The 15,033-nt window shown below is 36.4% G+C and overlaps 2 protein-coding genes across 2 annotated transcripts; one reads left to right on the forward strand and one right to left on the reverse strand.

Annotated features, from left to right (window-relative positions):
* The first annotated feature begins 492 nt into the window (after positions 1-492).
* Positions 493-11,097, forward strand: LOC121799975 (phosphoinositide phosphatase SAC4-like). Its single transcript, XM_042199514.1, has 16 exons — positions 493-812; positions 1,634-1,838; positions 1,918-2,083; positions 3,205-3,427; positions 3,844-3,920; positions 4,818-5,005; positions 5,093-5,190; positions 5,378-5,511; positions 5,599-5,727; positions 6,444-6,831; positions 7,485-7,606; positions 7,857-7,970; positions 8,465-8,653; positions 9,295-9,453; positions 10,259-10,367; positions 10,603-11,097. The coding sequence occupies exons 1-16, from the start codon at positions 693-695 to the stop codon at positions 10,720-10,722; spliced, it is 2,541 nt and encodes an 846-aa protein (XP_042055448.1). The 5' UTR covers positions 493-692; the 3' UTR covers positions 10,723-11,097.
* A 549-nt stretch (positions 11,098-11,646) lies between these two features.
* LOC121801470 (eukaryotic translation initiation factor 3 subunit K-like) lies at positions 11,647-14,113 on the reverse strand. Its single transcript, XM_042200968.1, has 8 exons — positions 13,938-14,113; positions 13,711-13,767; positions 13,541-13,591; positions 13,401-13,463; positions 12,583-12,633; positions 12,422-12,488; positions 12,192-12,274; positions 11,647-12,051 (listed from the first exon to the last, which is right to left on the reverse strand). The coding sequence occupies exons 1-8, from the start codon at positions 14,061-14,063 to the stop codon at positions 11,848-11,850; spliced, it is 702 nt and encodes a 233-aa protein (XP_042056902.1). The 5' UTR covers positions 14,064-14,113; the 3' UTR covers positions 11,647-11,847.
* Positions 14,114-15,033: the final 920 nt, after the last annotated feature.

Raw genomic sequence — 15,033 nt, forward strand, 5'->3', positions numbered from 1 at the left:
GTTGCCAAAATAGATAGAGAAGAATAGCTAGATATAAGCAAAGGCATATTCTATAATTCATCACCAGATAAATTGTGGTTTTCATTTTGCCTCTGCAGATCCAAGCTGTTCACACCTCTCTCTCCTTCTCTCTCTTAAATTGTTTTAGGAATCAATCAAAAACTGGAACCACTCTTCTCTGTACATCATCATCATCATTACAATCATCATTTATCATTTGCATCAAGCAGAAATTTTCTTCTTGCAGCTCATCCACCAATTTCCTTGTTTTTCATTCTATCCGCCCCAAATTTCTTATCGTTTTTGTGTGCTCCAGCTATCACAGGCACGTTTGAGTTCATCTGTTTTAGTTTTGTAAATGTTAGGTGTTTTTTTCGGGAAAATGATGCGTGAATCTGTTTAAATTATGGGGAATTTTTCAGTCTGATAACCTCGGTTAAAGATCAGCTACTGTTTTTCTGTAATTCACGTATCTGCAGCTGTTGAATTTAGGTTTTCGATAGTAGAAAAGCTGGGGAAGAAAGTCATAAGCTCGCTTGATTTTGATTTCATCGGGGAATGCTATACCTGAAGCAGCCTACGGTGGTGGTAGCGAGAGGAAGTAGAGGAAGAGTTGTGAGTTGTAATTGAATGCCAGCGTGATTGATTCCCGAGCCCGAGGCTCGGGGCTCGTGAAGAATATTTGGAAAGCAATGGAAGATGTGTCGAATATTGTACAGCTAGAACAACATGAAGTTCAGCCTGATTCTCCACCTCCTGCGCCGCCTCCTGAGGGGTTAATGCAGAAATTCAGGCTCTATGAGACTCGATCGGTATGGTATTGCCTTTTCAGCTTATGATTCTTGGTGGCATATCCAGTGAAAATTAAATCCTTTGTTTATTGATCTTGAAATGCTATACGACATGCTGTGAGATTTCTCTAAATGAATCGGAGATTTTTTAGAAACTTTTGATTGTTATTGTGTTCGTTTGTCAAATCAGAAATGTTGTTTGGATTGCTGGATTTGTGTTCCCGACTTCCAAACACGCAAGTTCGAAGTTGAATAGATATCGATGTCTAGCTACATGCTTAATTAATTGAATTTCTGGATGTGGTCTGGTCATGATTGAAAACTTGCATATTTGTCTTGCTTAAATCCCTCATGCAGTGCTTAGTTTAGTATAAAGTGAAAAGATACTATTTTTTCCTTCTGCGTGCTAGGTTCACCGGTTAGATAAAGAACTTGCCATACTGTGTTAGCATTTGGAGTACCAATAGATGCCATATTGAACTATGTGCTTTTGTAACCTATAACTGGCTCCTGTTTTCAGTTGCTGAGAATATAGTTCGATTGTTCACATGTGCTGAAATTGAAAGGGCTCAAATTTGAAACTGTTAGATTGAATTGTTGGATAAACTGAAATTTGTGTGCCAATGTTGAAAATATGCTATTATTGTTACATGTATCTAATTTCTCATCTCCTTGGAACACCATCAAAACATCTTCTTCACTTCATAGATATTGTACCTTATAGTTACTACAATTGGATGTACACCGGCATTTCCGAACTGAATATCTCTTTACCCAACGTTCTAAGTTCTAACCAACAGGTTTTATCTACATCTGATTATTTTTTTTAATTTTGGTTGCAGAATTTCTATATGGTAGGAAGGGACAAAACTAGAACCTTCTGGAAAATTTTGAAAATTGATAGGTTGGAACCATCAGAGCTTAACATTCGTGAAGATTCTGCCACATATACTGAGCGAGAGTGCTCAGATCTCTTAAGAAGAATACATGAAGGAAATAAAGCTACGGGGGGACTTAAATTTGTTACTACTTGTTATGGCATTGTTGGTGGGTTCTAGTGCTGATTGTATCCTATTAAGATTATCGATGATATTCCTGATAATCCATTCTCATCTTTAATTTTCAGGATTCATTAAATTTCTCGGGCCATATTACATGGTGCTCATAACAAAAAGGGAGCAGATCGGTGTAATATGTGGTCACAATGTGTATGCTATATCAAAAAGCGAGATAATTCCCTTGCCAAATTCGGCAGTTAGAGCCAATATGGTCAACTATAAGAATGAGAACAGGTTATAATCTCTCTGCATTTGTAATATGCTCGTTAAAACAATTTCTTTTTAATTTCGATGACAAGCTGTGAGCCATTTCATTAATTCTTGTTTTATTTTATGATCACTCCTTATTAAAATGTTATAACTATTTATAGTATCTCTCTAATAAATGATGTTAGTACTTTGGGGTTAAAGGAACTGTCATGCGAGAATGCCATGCACTTTTGTAGTTGGAGCAGGTGTTTTATAATACCTAAGTATGTTTTGTTAAAGTAGTGACATGAAGTGGATCTTGTCAATCTTCAGTTCAATGTACTAGTTTCCATTATAACTGGACTTGTCCATTTTTTTATTCATGGATTCTGGAATGGAAGCTACTAAAGCTGAGAGAATTAAGAGAGTAATTCTTGTCCAAATAAGTTGGACACATGTCTTCTATGCCAGATAGTTTTCCCCACTCCTCCTAGACAAGACGTTACTGATATGACAATGGTTGCAGAAAACTAAATAACCTGCATGGTAGATTGTTATTGTATTGGAATTGAGATTTAGGATCCTCAGTGTATGTGTATCTCTCTGTGTATGGCAGGGTGGGGGAATGTTGGTTGTTTTGATCTTTGATATCTATGCCAATGATTTTATAATTTGTTGATCTCAAACACGCCCTAGTTTCTGAATTTGGACATGTATCGAGAACTTGGGAATTTATTATTTAAATGATAGTTTAACCCCACTTTTTATTATACTTTTTAATATCTTATTTTTACTCTGTAAACAATTGTCAAGCTCTAGTAGGGCTCTATTAAATAATTGGTAATCCACAGTTTGCTTTATTTCCTTCTAAGATTCTTTAGGCCAAACAGGATTTACTTATAACTCGCGTCGCCTAAACTGTTGCCTGCTGTTTGATATTTGATTGCGCAACATGAAAATTTTCCTGAATATAATACTACTCTACTATTTATTATACAGCAAAATTCTCACAAGCAGTTCATAAGTAAATTTTTTTATATAATTTTTTTGTTTGTATTTTCTATAGTCAGTATGTTCCATGCAAAGACTTTGTATACCTAATATGCATTTGTGGATATTTTGCTACTTAATTGTTTAGTGAACATTGTTATTTATTGGTGACATAGATACAAGAAGCTCTTGTGCATGGTGGATCTTACTAAGGATTTCTACTTTAGTTACTCCTACCATGTGATGAGAAGTCTCCAGAGGAACATGTGTGATAATGAGACTGGGCAAGTCTTGTACGAAACTATGTTTGTGTGGAATGAATTTCTGACTCGTGGAGTACGAAATATTCTTCAGAACACTGTATGGACTGTTGCCTTGGTCTATGGCTTTTTTAAGCAGGTGAGGTTGCACAATATTCATGAGTCAGTGCTCCGGCTTAATATAGCAGTATATAAGATACTTCCAGATTTCATCAATCTTATATACTCCCTCCGTCCCCGAAAAGTATGAACTTTCCAATTTTGGAAACTCCTTTCTCTCTAATGAGGTGGGACCCATTCTCCACTAACAATACTTTTAAAAGTTTTTTCTTTCTATCTCTCTCTTACTTATCCAATTATGCATTAAAACCCGTGCCGAACCAAATGTTCATACTTTTTAGGGACGGAGGGAGTATTAATTTGGTATTGCCGTTTCACCTCCATTTAGTCACAATGATTGTACTTATTAAATGATTTTGTATCTTGCCATTGCTTACCTTTTTCAAGTATTTAGAATCTGATTGTGATTGCATGATCTTGATGAACCCAACCCAGGCTACACTTTCTATATCAGGGAGGGATCTCAAGCTGACTCTAATTTCCAGGCGTTCACGACATTATGCTGGCACTAGGTAAGTTTGCAACTGTAAAAGTGTCAAAATTTGGAGTATATAAGTCGAGTCCAAGTTACATATTCTCTTATGGCACTTTGTTTTTAAACATGCATTTATCTATTTTCGAGGATCTTCAAACTCTGCTGCTTTAATAGACACGGAATGCAGAACGTGGCACATCTTAAATTTATTCGTCTTTAAGCATGCAACTCTGCATAACTCCCTCATTTGATTTACTTCTAAGTATGGGAAGTTGTTTTATTTTGGCCGGCCACATCAGTTGGACACCCCACCCCCAAAGTAAAAATAAAAAAATTGTAAAAGAAATGCATACAGATGTTTTTTGCACGTGCTGCCTGAAGCATGCTTGTGTTAGGATGATATCTAATGCCGTAAAGTCAAGTGTTATTAAGGGCTGACAAATCTCAATCAAAATACAAAAAAAAAGTTAAATTAAATTGCACTACTCAAAGGGAAAGCAGCTTTGGATCCTTAGTGGTTTGACACTCATTAGCTGGTTATGTGGTGTAGGAGTGTTCTAAGAACAAACTTATTATTTTCTCATTTGTGGTTATGAATATCTTATAAACTGTGGAGGTCTGTATGGCATATATCACTGATACTATTACTTGGGATACAATGAACACTGTGAGTTTGGGAAGAAACAGCTCTTTTGAGCTTTTGCAATGGTGCTTTGCCTGACAGGACAAATATTTTGTTTCATAACTTAGGCTATATTAACTTATAGTGCTCCTCTTAGTTGGGTCATATTGAAATCATTGTTCACATCCCGCTTGTTATTTGTCTAAGTTTTTTCCCTCTGCCCTTTTCACCTCTAAATTTGTCAGTGTAGAGTTTTTTTGAGAATTCTGTCCTTTTGCGACAACCATATGAAGCTAAAACTAATTAATGCAGATATCTGAAGCGAGGTGTCAACGAGAGGGGCAGAGTGGCGAATGATGTTGAGACCGAGCAAATTTTAACCGAGGATGTTCCAGAAGGACTGCCTTTGCAAATTAGTTCTGTGGTCCAAAATCGTGGGTCAATACCACTCTTCTGGTCACAGGAAACCTCCCGCCTAAATATCAAACCAGATATCATATGTATGTTTGCCCAACTACTTGATTTATATTTGTTCAGTATCTATGAGAGATGCATATAATCTCTAAGCTGTAACTTCTGTTTTGCAGTGTCAAAGAGGGACCAAACGTATGAAGCTACAAGGCTTCATTTTGAAAATCTTGCTAATAGATATGGGAATCCCATCATTATTTTGAATTTGATTAAGGCAAGAGAATTTAATATGTTTGGCTTTGGCATTCTAGTGTTTTCTAGAAACAAGGCAGACACAAATTTTTCTGCAATGCTCAAGTTATAATGACTGCCTAATCATCTGTATTTGCTGAAACAATTCTATAAGTAGAATGTTTATGTCTGTGTACATAGGCCCTGATTTTCAAATTTTTGGTTAACAGACAAATGAAAAGAGGCCGCGAGAATCCATTCTTCGCACAGAGTTCGCCAATGCCATTGAAGTAATAAATAGAGATCTTTCTGAGGAGAATCGTCTTAAATTTCTCCACTGGGATCTGAATAAACATTCTCGAAGGTATTTAATCTTCAATTTTGTATTGCTCTTGGTTATGTGCTTATGTTATTGATCTGATTTGATGTTTCTATTACTGATTTTCACCAGCAAATCTGCAAATGTATTGCTACTGTTGGGAAAGGTGGCTACATATGCTTTGACGCTAACAGGTTTTTTCTATTATCAAGCCACACCAGAGATGCTATCAGGGGGACAACTTAAATGCCCTAGTTATGAGTAAGTCGCACATTCCACGTGTAACCAAATTAATATGTTCTCTTTGACATTTCTATTTTCCTGCCTACCAACTTAGTTCGTTATTATAGAAATTTCATAACAATGTTATTCTTAGATATAGTTTTTTATCAGCTTTCCCTTTATTGGTATTATCTCCATCAATTTTTACTCAATGAGACCAGAATTAAGCAATACTCCCTTTGCCCCATAGAATAGTGCACACACGTATGGCACGAGTTTTAATAAAAGTTAGGTAGTGGATTTTGTGAGTAGAGAAAGTGCCCCCTGTGTTGGCTTTTATGTCAGTTAATGTGGATAATTGTGGGTCATGTTTGTTATTTGTAAATCGGTGTGCAAAATGAGGATAAAGTATAAAGGAAAGGTCTCCAAAAAAAGAAAGCGAATAAGTGTTCACTATTTAAATATTTATGGGACACCCCATAATGACAAAGTGTGCAGTATTTTCTGGAAAGGAAGGAGTACATGATGTTCTTATTTTCAAAGAGATACTTATGCTCAAAGTAATGTATTAATGTTTCATATGCTAGTTAGAATTGTAAACTGTTTATTGAAAAAGAGTTTTAGCATTTCTTAACAGTGTGCTGAAGAAAGATCCCAAGATAGTTAATAGAATAGTTTGACTACTCTTTGAAATATAACTGGCACTAGAACTTAGTATAGATGCTAATTGAAGTCTTTGTTGCGTTTTAATACAGGAATCTTTTAGCCCCTGGCATGGCTACCTCAACAAATTCTCATTCTGAGAATGGAAAGCATAATGATGAGGAGACTGAGGATTCTGATAACTCAGATAGAAAATCCAGTGGGGGAAATAGTAGCACAAATAGTAATCCTTCTGTCAGGCAACCAATGATCCAAAAGGGTGTGCTTCGGACTAATTGCATAGATTGTTTGGATCGCACAAATGTTGCGCAGTATGCATATGGCTTGGCTGCTTTAGGGCACCAGTTGTGTGCCTTGGGAGTAACGAACTCGACAAAGATGGACCTTGATGATCCTTTAGCTGAAGAATTGATGGGAAGTTATGAGAGAATGGGTGATACTCTAGCACACCAGTACGGTGGATCTGCTGCTCACAACAAGGCAAGTTAATGTTCTACTATTTTTCTTCATATATTTGGATCCATTTACTGTTTTCCTCAACCCTGTTAATTGTTCTTTAATATAGCTATTTGTGCAATGATGAAAGCCTATGTATTTAATATCTGGTTGAATGCCATTGGGTGTTTATATGATAAGGTTGTCTATAGACTCTTATAGTTGGGAAGGGGCTTAATATCAGTCCTCAACCTTTAACTAGGGTATATATCCAACATTAGGTACTCTCTATAAAGATGTACTTAAACATCGCATCATGACTTGTATCAGTACAGATCCAGCCTCTCTAACTAAGTAGAATTTTCCAGTCAAGGGTATTCGAATTGAGACATTACAAGTATCTAACTGTAAATATCACCAAGTACTCAAGCTTCTTTTGTTTATGTATGTGAACTTTGCGTTCTTCAAAGGAATATGCAATTTTGAGTCCCTGTACTTGCACACTTCTCCAAATTAGGTGTCCTCGTAACCACTCTATTCATTCCTTTAATAAAATTTGAATTACTCTTATTTTGGTAGTTCCAGAAGAGGGAGAAGATGGAACAGAATGCTTTGGATTTCTTCTTGTTGCCAGAATTTGCTTTCAGCTGGGACTTTATATTTTACCTATTAACATGTCCAAGCTTTTTTTATCATAGATTTTCTCTCAGAGAAGAGGCCAATGGAAAGCAGCAACACAGTCACAGGAGTTTTTCCGCACACTACAGAGATATTATAACAATGCATACTTGGATGGAGAGAAACAAAATGCAATTAATGTGTGAGTTAACAGTTCTCATATTTTTATGCGTTTCAAGATATTTATCCATGTTTAGAGATTAAATTGGTTATGAGATGGTGGAGTAACTTCAATATTTAAATAGTTAGCTCTCTCATCTCTGACATCCTCCATAAAAAGTAAATAGTTAACTTCAATATTTTGTTTCTTGCACCAGTTGTTTGTTATGCTTTTAAAGGTTTATGTCACAATTTCACTTAAGTTAACTGATTGTATCATGATAAACGAGCAGATTTTTGGGACATTTTCAACCTCAACCAGATAAACCTGATTTGTGGGAGCTTGATTCAGATCAGCATTACAATGTTGGGAGAAATGGACAATCAAATTCAGATCAATATGGAAGGTATAACCAGCAGTGCCTAGCTACTTATCTGCTAGAATATTATGGTGATGCTGCTTAAGTTAAATGTGCATATGTGGGTGGTTATTTTATTACTTGTACAACTCTTAGTTATGTTCAGTATGCTTATATTTTTGTCCACTGCACTATTCTCTTAACCACAATTAGAAGTATCAACGACAGGCAACTGACCTTTAGTTGGATCCTTAATCCTAGTTCGGTCTGTTAGTGAATATTAATATCCTGTGTTGTCTGCTTCCAGGTGTAATTGAATTAGGTTCTTGATGTTTAAAGGGGTAATATGATGTGTACCTTTTGACCTCAATTCTCAAAGAGTGGCATGCCATTCATTTAGTGTGGTGTTAATTGGTGAAGTTTAAAACCAGTAGGGAAAACAACTTATGAAATGTCCAAAATGTAGTTTCTGTAACTATATTGTGTGTTATGTGCTGGTGGCAGTCTTCATGGTGACACTCGCTCTTGGTTTACATTTCTAGGTCACTTTTCAAAAGATCATGGTCAGATGGGAACATCCTTCGTGAAAGTCATTCACCCTCATCTACACCAAACATTAATAAAGTTATGTCCAGCGCTGGTTTCCCTGGTGAATCGAATAGAAGAAGCAAGATTATTTCCGAGTCTGTACCAAATATGAGTACATCAGAAAGCGAGTTAGCATATTCGAGGTGCATTACTCCCCTAAGGGTTTGATGCTTTATAATGTTTTTTTATGCGGGCAAGATTGCTTGAACCTTGTACAGCATGTATTTGTTAAGTGATGCATTAGTAGTGCAACACTTTTGTATCCTTGCATAGCCCTCCAGTAGGAGGCTTCAGGTTGGAGGATGATGGCCTTAGTGCACACGAGCTATGAGAATTATCATAAAAAAATATGCTGTGTTGTTTGGATAACTCACTCCACTGCTCAAAAGTTGTCTTGCATCTTTGCATTGCCCTCCAGTAGGTTTTTGTATATTCTTGTGGTAGCCATGGACTCAAATATACTTGGACACTTTGTCTAGCCCTTGTCAAAATATGCGGGGAATGACGGCTTTGATGTAATTTAGGCGTTTAACCCAATTTTCTGGTAAAGGTGATGTGGATTATGAGTATTGGTTATTAGAATCCTGAATATCATTATCATCCTAAGGTTCTTATGCATTTCCCTGACATGTATACAAACTCATGTATGTTCATTACATTTGGAAATGCCATGATTTGTTTTTTTTTAATCTCTATCAATTAAAATAGATTCCTTCGGAATCAGAAAACTATTCCTTTTGTTTATTATTTTTATAGAAAATTTATCATCTTGCCGTTTCTGCAGTGATACTTCTCCAATGCCTACCAGGGAGCTTTTTGCTGAAATGCAAAGAGTTAGGTACCTTGAACATGAAAATGGGGATGCAATTGACTGCTCAAACTTTGTTGACTTAGATTGGCTCTCTTCCTCTGGAAATTCATGCGAGGAAGAGCTATTAGAAAGGTAACTCTTCTATGCATAGTAATATGAATTTTCTCTCTTTGACGTAATTATAAGGCAGTGCAATGATTATTCTCTAAATGTCCTTGTCCGTAATGGACATAAATTGTTGTTGTTATTCTTTAATAGCAGTATTCACTCCAATCCTAAATTGTATACCTTGATATCATTCGAAATGGTTCTATTCCCTTCATTTGTTACAACATATGGCTGGCCATTCATTTGGAATGGGTAGTACGTAGTACTTCTGATTCCCATCATATGATCTTAGTTGTTATGTTTCTTTTCCACTTCATTTATAGAATGACCCACCTTCTATGCTATTCATGGGACTTGTTGCTCATCTATCGTGATATACATTGACTTGCTAGAGTTTTCATTAAGACTGTTCTCTGATGGTTGTTCATGATTCTTTTTTTGTGAGACCTGCATCTCTCTCTTTCTGGTTGTGGTGATAGAATGGTTTCTTAATCTTGGACTTCTCATCACTGACTGGGATAGCGAGCATACTTTCTCAAAATTTCAATAATATGATACCACACTTTCGAAATCGGCCAACACAATCCAGATTTGATATAACATCCAATTTGGACTTCTCATATATGAATACTTCCTCAAAATCTCCATGTATGGAGTACTTAATTAGTAAATATTCGCTCAAATTTGTATCCACGTTCATTGTTTTATTTGGGCCGTACCCAGTAGGCCAGCATAGTATCGTAAACAATGGTTGGCAGTGGGTCTCGGCAATTGACTGTGGACCCTTCAGAATTTTAATGAGCTAACGCTTCTCTTTTTCCATACCCAGGTCAATGTCGCTAGCATCTCCAACAGCTGTGCTATCGTCAGAAAATGTTATCAATGAAACCATTAGTGAAATCACGCCATCCACCAGTGAATGTGGATCCAGCAGAAGGGTAATGTACATCTGCCCACTCATACATTTGCTTAAAAGATCAAGTTACAGACATGTGGAAAGAAATGTGTAGGAATACACTATATGATAGTATTAAGAAGTCAGCCTTAAGTTGTTACTTTCTGAAAGCACTGAAAATTTTGTTATACAAACTGAGAAATCCAGATTACTTTGCTTTTATGACATCTACCGGGCATTAACACTGTTCGCATTGGTTCTACTTTTTACGAATGCAGGGTAGAGATCACACCGGGACTGAGCTTGGCTACAGTGAAGCCCAAAATTATGAAGTTCTCGAAGATTTCTCTGATAGTTTTGTGCGTTGGGTGACCTACGGGGAAGCAATCTGCCACTGAAGGCTATAATTTTGTCTCCGGCACTAATAGGTATCGGCTCCAGGAACTGTTGGCAGCAAGAAAGCTGGGCCGTACCTGGGAAGATAACTTAGCTTGAACGAGTAAAAAAAAAAAAAAAAAAACCTTAGCTTGAAAGAGTAAATAGAGTACAGTTTTTAAGATTATTTTGGAGCTTCCTTTTTCCTTTCCCTTGTGTTTATGTGCTCTGAGATTTAGTCCACCACACCACCTCTAGTATATGTGTATATATCCATATCATAAACTAATGGTCGGAGCTCCACCTTCTTAGCACTAGGCTACTATTATTGATTCTTTTCATTTATTTGTGGATTTTACTTTGGTCGAAACAGTTGACGTTGCAAATTAGTTTCTCAACCATAGCTCCCTTTTGTTGATTCTTACAGTATTCAAGTTTGAATGCCTCATTCTGGTTGATGAAAGTTGCTCAATATACCGCAGCTATTTGATGTGAAACATATGATCTACTCCGTGTCCCAGACAGTCACATTTTTTCATTTCCGTCTGTCCATAAAATTTATCACATTTCACCATTTTGATAGTAGATTTCATATTCCACTAACTCATTTTACTTATATTTTATTATAAAACTAATATATAAAAGTAAAACTCACGTTCCACTAATTTTTGTAACTCACTTTGCATTAAATTTCTCAATATTTGTGCCCAATCAAAGTAGATTGAGTAATTCTTAACATGCAAAGTAGTTTTTTTGGCATTCAATAGATTTATTTATTACCAGAAAAGTTGTGATTGGCACAAGCTATACAGTTGGGATTGGGAAGCTGAAAGACACTTTAAGTGACAGCCCAATTCAACCTACCAAAAATTAGTTGTGCAGCAAGAATCCTGTGACTTCAACCTAATTGGTTCTTGCTTGAGAAAGGTGAAGATAGAGTGATGAAGTTACAATCAAATAACAAGCTTTTGCATTTAATCCTCGTACGTGATAATAATATGCTACAGCTGAATATAGATCAAACAGGGTCTTCTTTAATAAAAGCACTATAGTTCCATATTAGATTCAAAAATAGTGTTTTGGCAAGAAAATCATGCATCTCTTCAGAAGAACGACCACTTCAAAATTGTGCCCCTCCACAGCAGAGATTAGCCGAGAATTGGAAGGATACGGGTGATATTCTCCAAAGGAATCCCATCTGCAGCACTTTTCTTAAGCTCTGGATCGTTAAACTCATTATGAGGAAAGATGATAAGTTGACCCTTGTTCTGATTCTTCTCTATAGCCCAACCAGAGTTAGTGATGTGGTGCTCAATGAACTTGTCTAAGACCAGACCTTCGATGTTGATGGCCTGTGAAATAACCAGCCATTCGAAACATCTTAATCATTTTGGTGATAAATGGAATGGATTATGTTCACTTGAGTTATATATAAAAGCTTTAAAATTAATTTGAATTTTCCAAACGAGGGTGCTTAGGCAGAGAATCATACCTCAGCAAGAACAGATCTAGGAACTTTTTGATAAGCAATTGAAAGGACATGGATTGCATATGCTTGAATTGCTTGCTCAAAACCTGATTAAGCTAGGCATGTCAGTAAACTACAACAGCAGAGGGATGCGCTGAGAGTAAAAAAAGTAATGAGGCAGTATCACAATAGTGCTCAAATGCTCAATGTTGTGGTGGGGAACCAAAGAAACAATAGTGGCCAACTCCATATACCTGGTACAACCTCCAATATATGACGGCTCTTAGCAGCTTCATCCCAAAACTGACGAAATCGGGCAGTCTGTGCATGAAGTAGAAGTACATAGTAAGACAGATTTCTAAAAAATGATTATCTGTTTCATGGCGAGTAGGAGGAGAAAAAATGATAAACATACCTCCAAGTAGTGCGAGAGAACGATGAGAGTCTTAAATTGATCTTCCATTTGCTAATGGTTCCACCCAAAAAAGCAGGACAAGATGTTAGAATAATTACGTCTTTTGAATCGCAGCAATGTAATACAGTCTGATGATATATACTCCCTCCGTCCCCTAATAGGAGTCGTTGTTTGACCGGGCACGAGTTTTAAGAAATGTAGAGAAAAATTGGTTGAAAAAGTTAGTGGAATGTGGGACCCACTTTTTTATATTGGTTTTATAATAAAATATGAGTGGAGTGAGTTAGTGGAATGTGGGGCCTACTACCATTTATGGTAAAAATGAAGAGTGACTCTTAATGGGGGACGGCCCAAAATGGAAATTAGCGACTCTTATTCGGGGACGGAGGGAGTAGTATATAAAGAAACAAAATCTCATTAAGACTTGGTAGTAAAAATTGATATATTAGTTAAAATCTCATTAAGGGATACTGGATGCAACTGAAAGTAATCATATGCATACTTCCAATAGCCTAAATATCATGTTTTACACTGATAAGATTGTTATAAGGGGAAGATGTGGATATTATTACGCAAGTCCTCTTTGTCTAATGCGTTGGGCGACGGAGGACCGGAAATGATTATCCCCTGTTTATTACCATACCAATTGTCATTCCCCATCCCTTCCATAACACAAGCACCCACTCAGTTCTCATCTTCTCCAGTCAAACATGAAGCATAGGGAAAACATGCTAGGTCTTTAACTTAAATCTTTCTTGAAATAAGGCAAAACATGCAAGTACTTTTGGCTTGAGAGACTAAAGAGATAGATAAAGTACCACTCTCTCAGGAATTAGGAAGAGGCAGAGACTGAAATCCGGGGCCGGCATTGCCATCAGTGCCTGTGTGAAACATCAATTTGTTAATCACAAATGCAAAATACATACTCAATCTGCATCTAAAAACACACTCAACTGACCTTAATCAAAATGCGAGCAACTATCTGAGTACTCATCCGCTCTGGCTCAAACTGTATGGTTTTAATTGTGCAAAAGAGCAAAAATCAATCACAATCACAACTTCCATCAATGATGCAAACAAAAAAATTCTCCAAACAAGGAAATCAATTGAAAAACAAGAGAAAGGAACCTGGTAGAGACGCAGAAGGCATAGATTCGCATTCGAACTGTAGGTTTGCGACGAAACCTGAAATCACATTATCAAAGCGAAACATATGAGGTGAAAAAAATCACATTTTCATATAAGTATCAATTCAGCAAACAGCAATAAGTCGAACGAAGCCCAAGTTAAAAAATGAAAAATTGGAAAACCCCAGACATCGAAATTGACCTAGGTAAAGCAAAATAGCGGCTTACTTGCTCGTTGACGTAGTTCTCGAGATCGGGAAGGATGTCGGGGTTGTAGGGATTGACGGAAACGAGCTGCTGGACGGTGTAAGACATCTCCGACTGCGGCTTCTGATTGGTCATCTCTCTTCCCATTTTTGCAATTTCTGCGCTAAATTTGATTGAAGAAGATGAACAACTGCTGCACTCTGGAGATGATTTTAGGGCTTTATCATCTCTATTGGGCCCTACGAATTGGGCTGGGCTATCTCCTCTGCTATATCATCAGTTTATATACCAGTATATTAAATTGATGTTGCAGCCATTAGTCATATTTTTAACTCATAATACACTCAATTGTTTTTATCAGTAGAGTCTTATACTCACTCCGTCCCATAAAAATATGGGCGGATGAGATGTCACGGGACTTAAGATAAAATTGGTAAAGTAAGAGAGATGAGAAGAATAGTATGGTAAAGGAAGAGAGATGAGGAGAATGGTATGGTAAAGTAAGAGAGATGGGGAGAATGGTATGGTATTGTTGAGTTAGTGGATAGTGTGACCTATATTATTAAATTGATATAACTTTCCAAAAATGAAATGAACATATTTTTATGGGACGGACGAAAATGGAAAGTGCACATATTTTTATGGGACGGATGGAGTAGTATGGAGCAATTAAAATTAGATTGTCATTTTCTCACATATTATATATGTGGCCTTAAGACATTGTGTCATTTTAGTGTCATGTCTGATTTGTGTCATCGTCGTGTTGTTATCGTGTCATGTCAATATGAATTATACCGTATGAGTAATAGGTTCGTATTTGGCCATAATAGGTTGGTTGTTATCAAGTCAATCAGATAACATCATTCAATATGCACGTACAATTTGCCTAACTCAAATTGCAAGCTATATGGAAATATAGAGTACATAATAAAGATGTTAGATGATGAGTAATGAATAAAGATTATTTTCATATTTAAACTAAAACTGAGAGGGGGCAATTCGATTTATAATACTAGCTTTCTCTTTAAAGATGATATTTATAACAAATGACAAATGTTATAATGCAAGATTGATTAAAAAAAAGAAAAAGAAAAGAAAAAGAAAAAATTGTTGAAAG

Source organism: Salvia splendens, chromosome 4 (genome assembly GCF_004379255.2).
Source record: "Salvia splendens isolate huo1 chromosome 4, SspV2, whole genome shotgun sequence".
In the NCBI taxonomy this organism is placed as follows: Eukaryota; Viridiplantae; Streptophyta; class Magnoliopsida; order Lamiales; family Lamiaceae; genus Salvia; species Salvia splendens.

Coding starts and splice junctions, on each gene's coding strand:
- LOC121801470 (XM_042200968.1), bottom strand. CDS start 14,063: ATGGGAAGAGAGATGACCAATCAGAAGCCGCAGTCGGAGATGTCTTAC. Junction 13,592..13,710: donor GCCTTCTGCGTCTCTACCAG/GTTCCTTTCTCT, acceptor AAAACCATACAG/TTTGAGCCAGAGCGGATGAG. Junction 12,489..12,582: donor TTCTCTCGCACTACTTGGAG/GTATGTTTATCA, acceptor CTTCATGCACAG/ACTGCCCGATTTCGTCAGTT.
- LOC121799975 (XM_042199514.1), top strand. CDS start 693: ATGGAAGATGTGTCGAATATTGTACAGCTAGAACAACATGAAGTTCAG. Junction 5,191..5,377: donor TTATTTTGAATTTGATTAAG/GCAAGAGAATTT, acceptor TTTGGTTAACAG/ACAAATGAAAAGAGGCCGCG. Junction 5,728..6,443: donor CTTAAATGCCCTAGTTATGA/GTAAGTCGCACA, acceptor GTTTTAATACAG/GAATCTTTTAGCCCCTGGCA.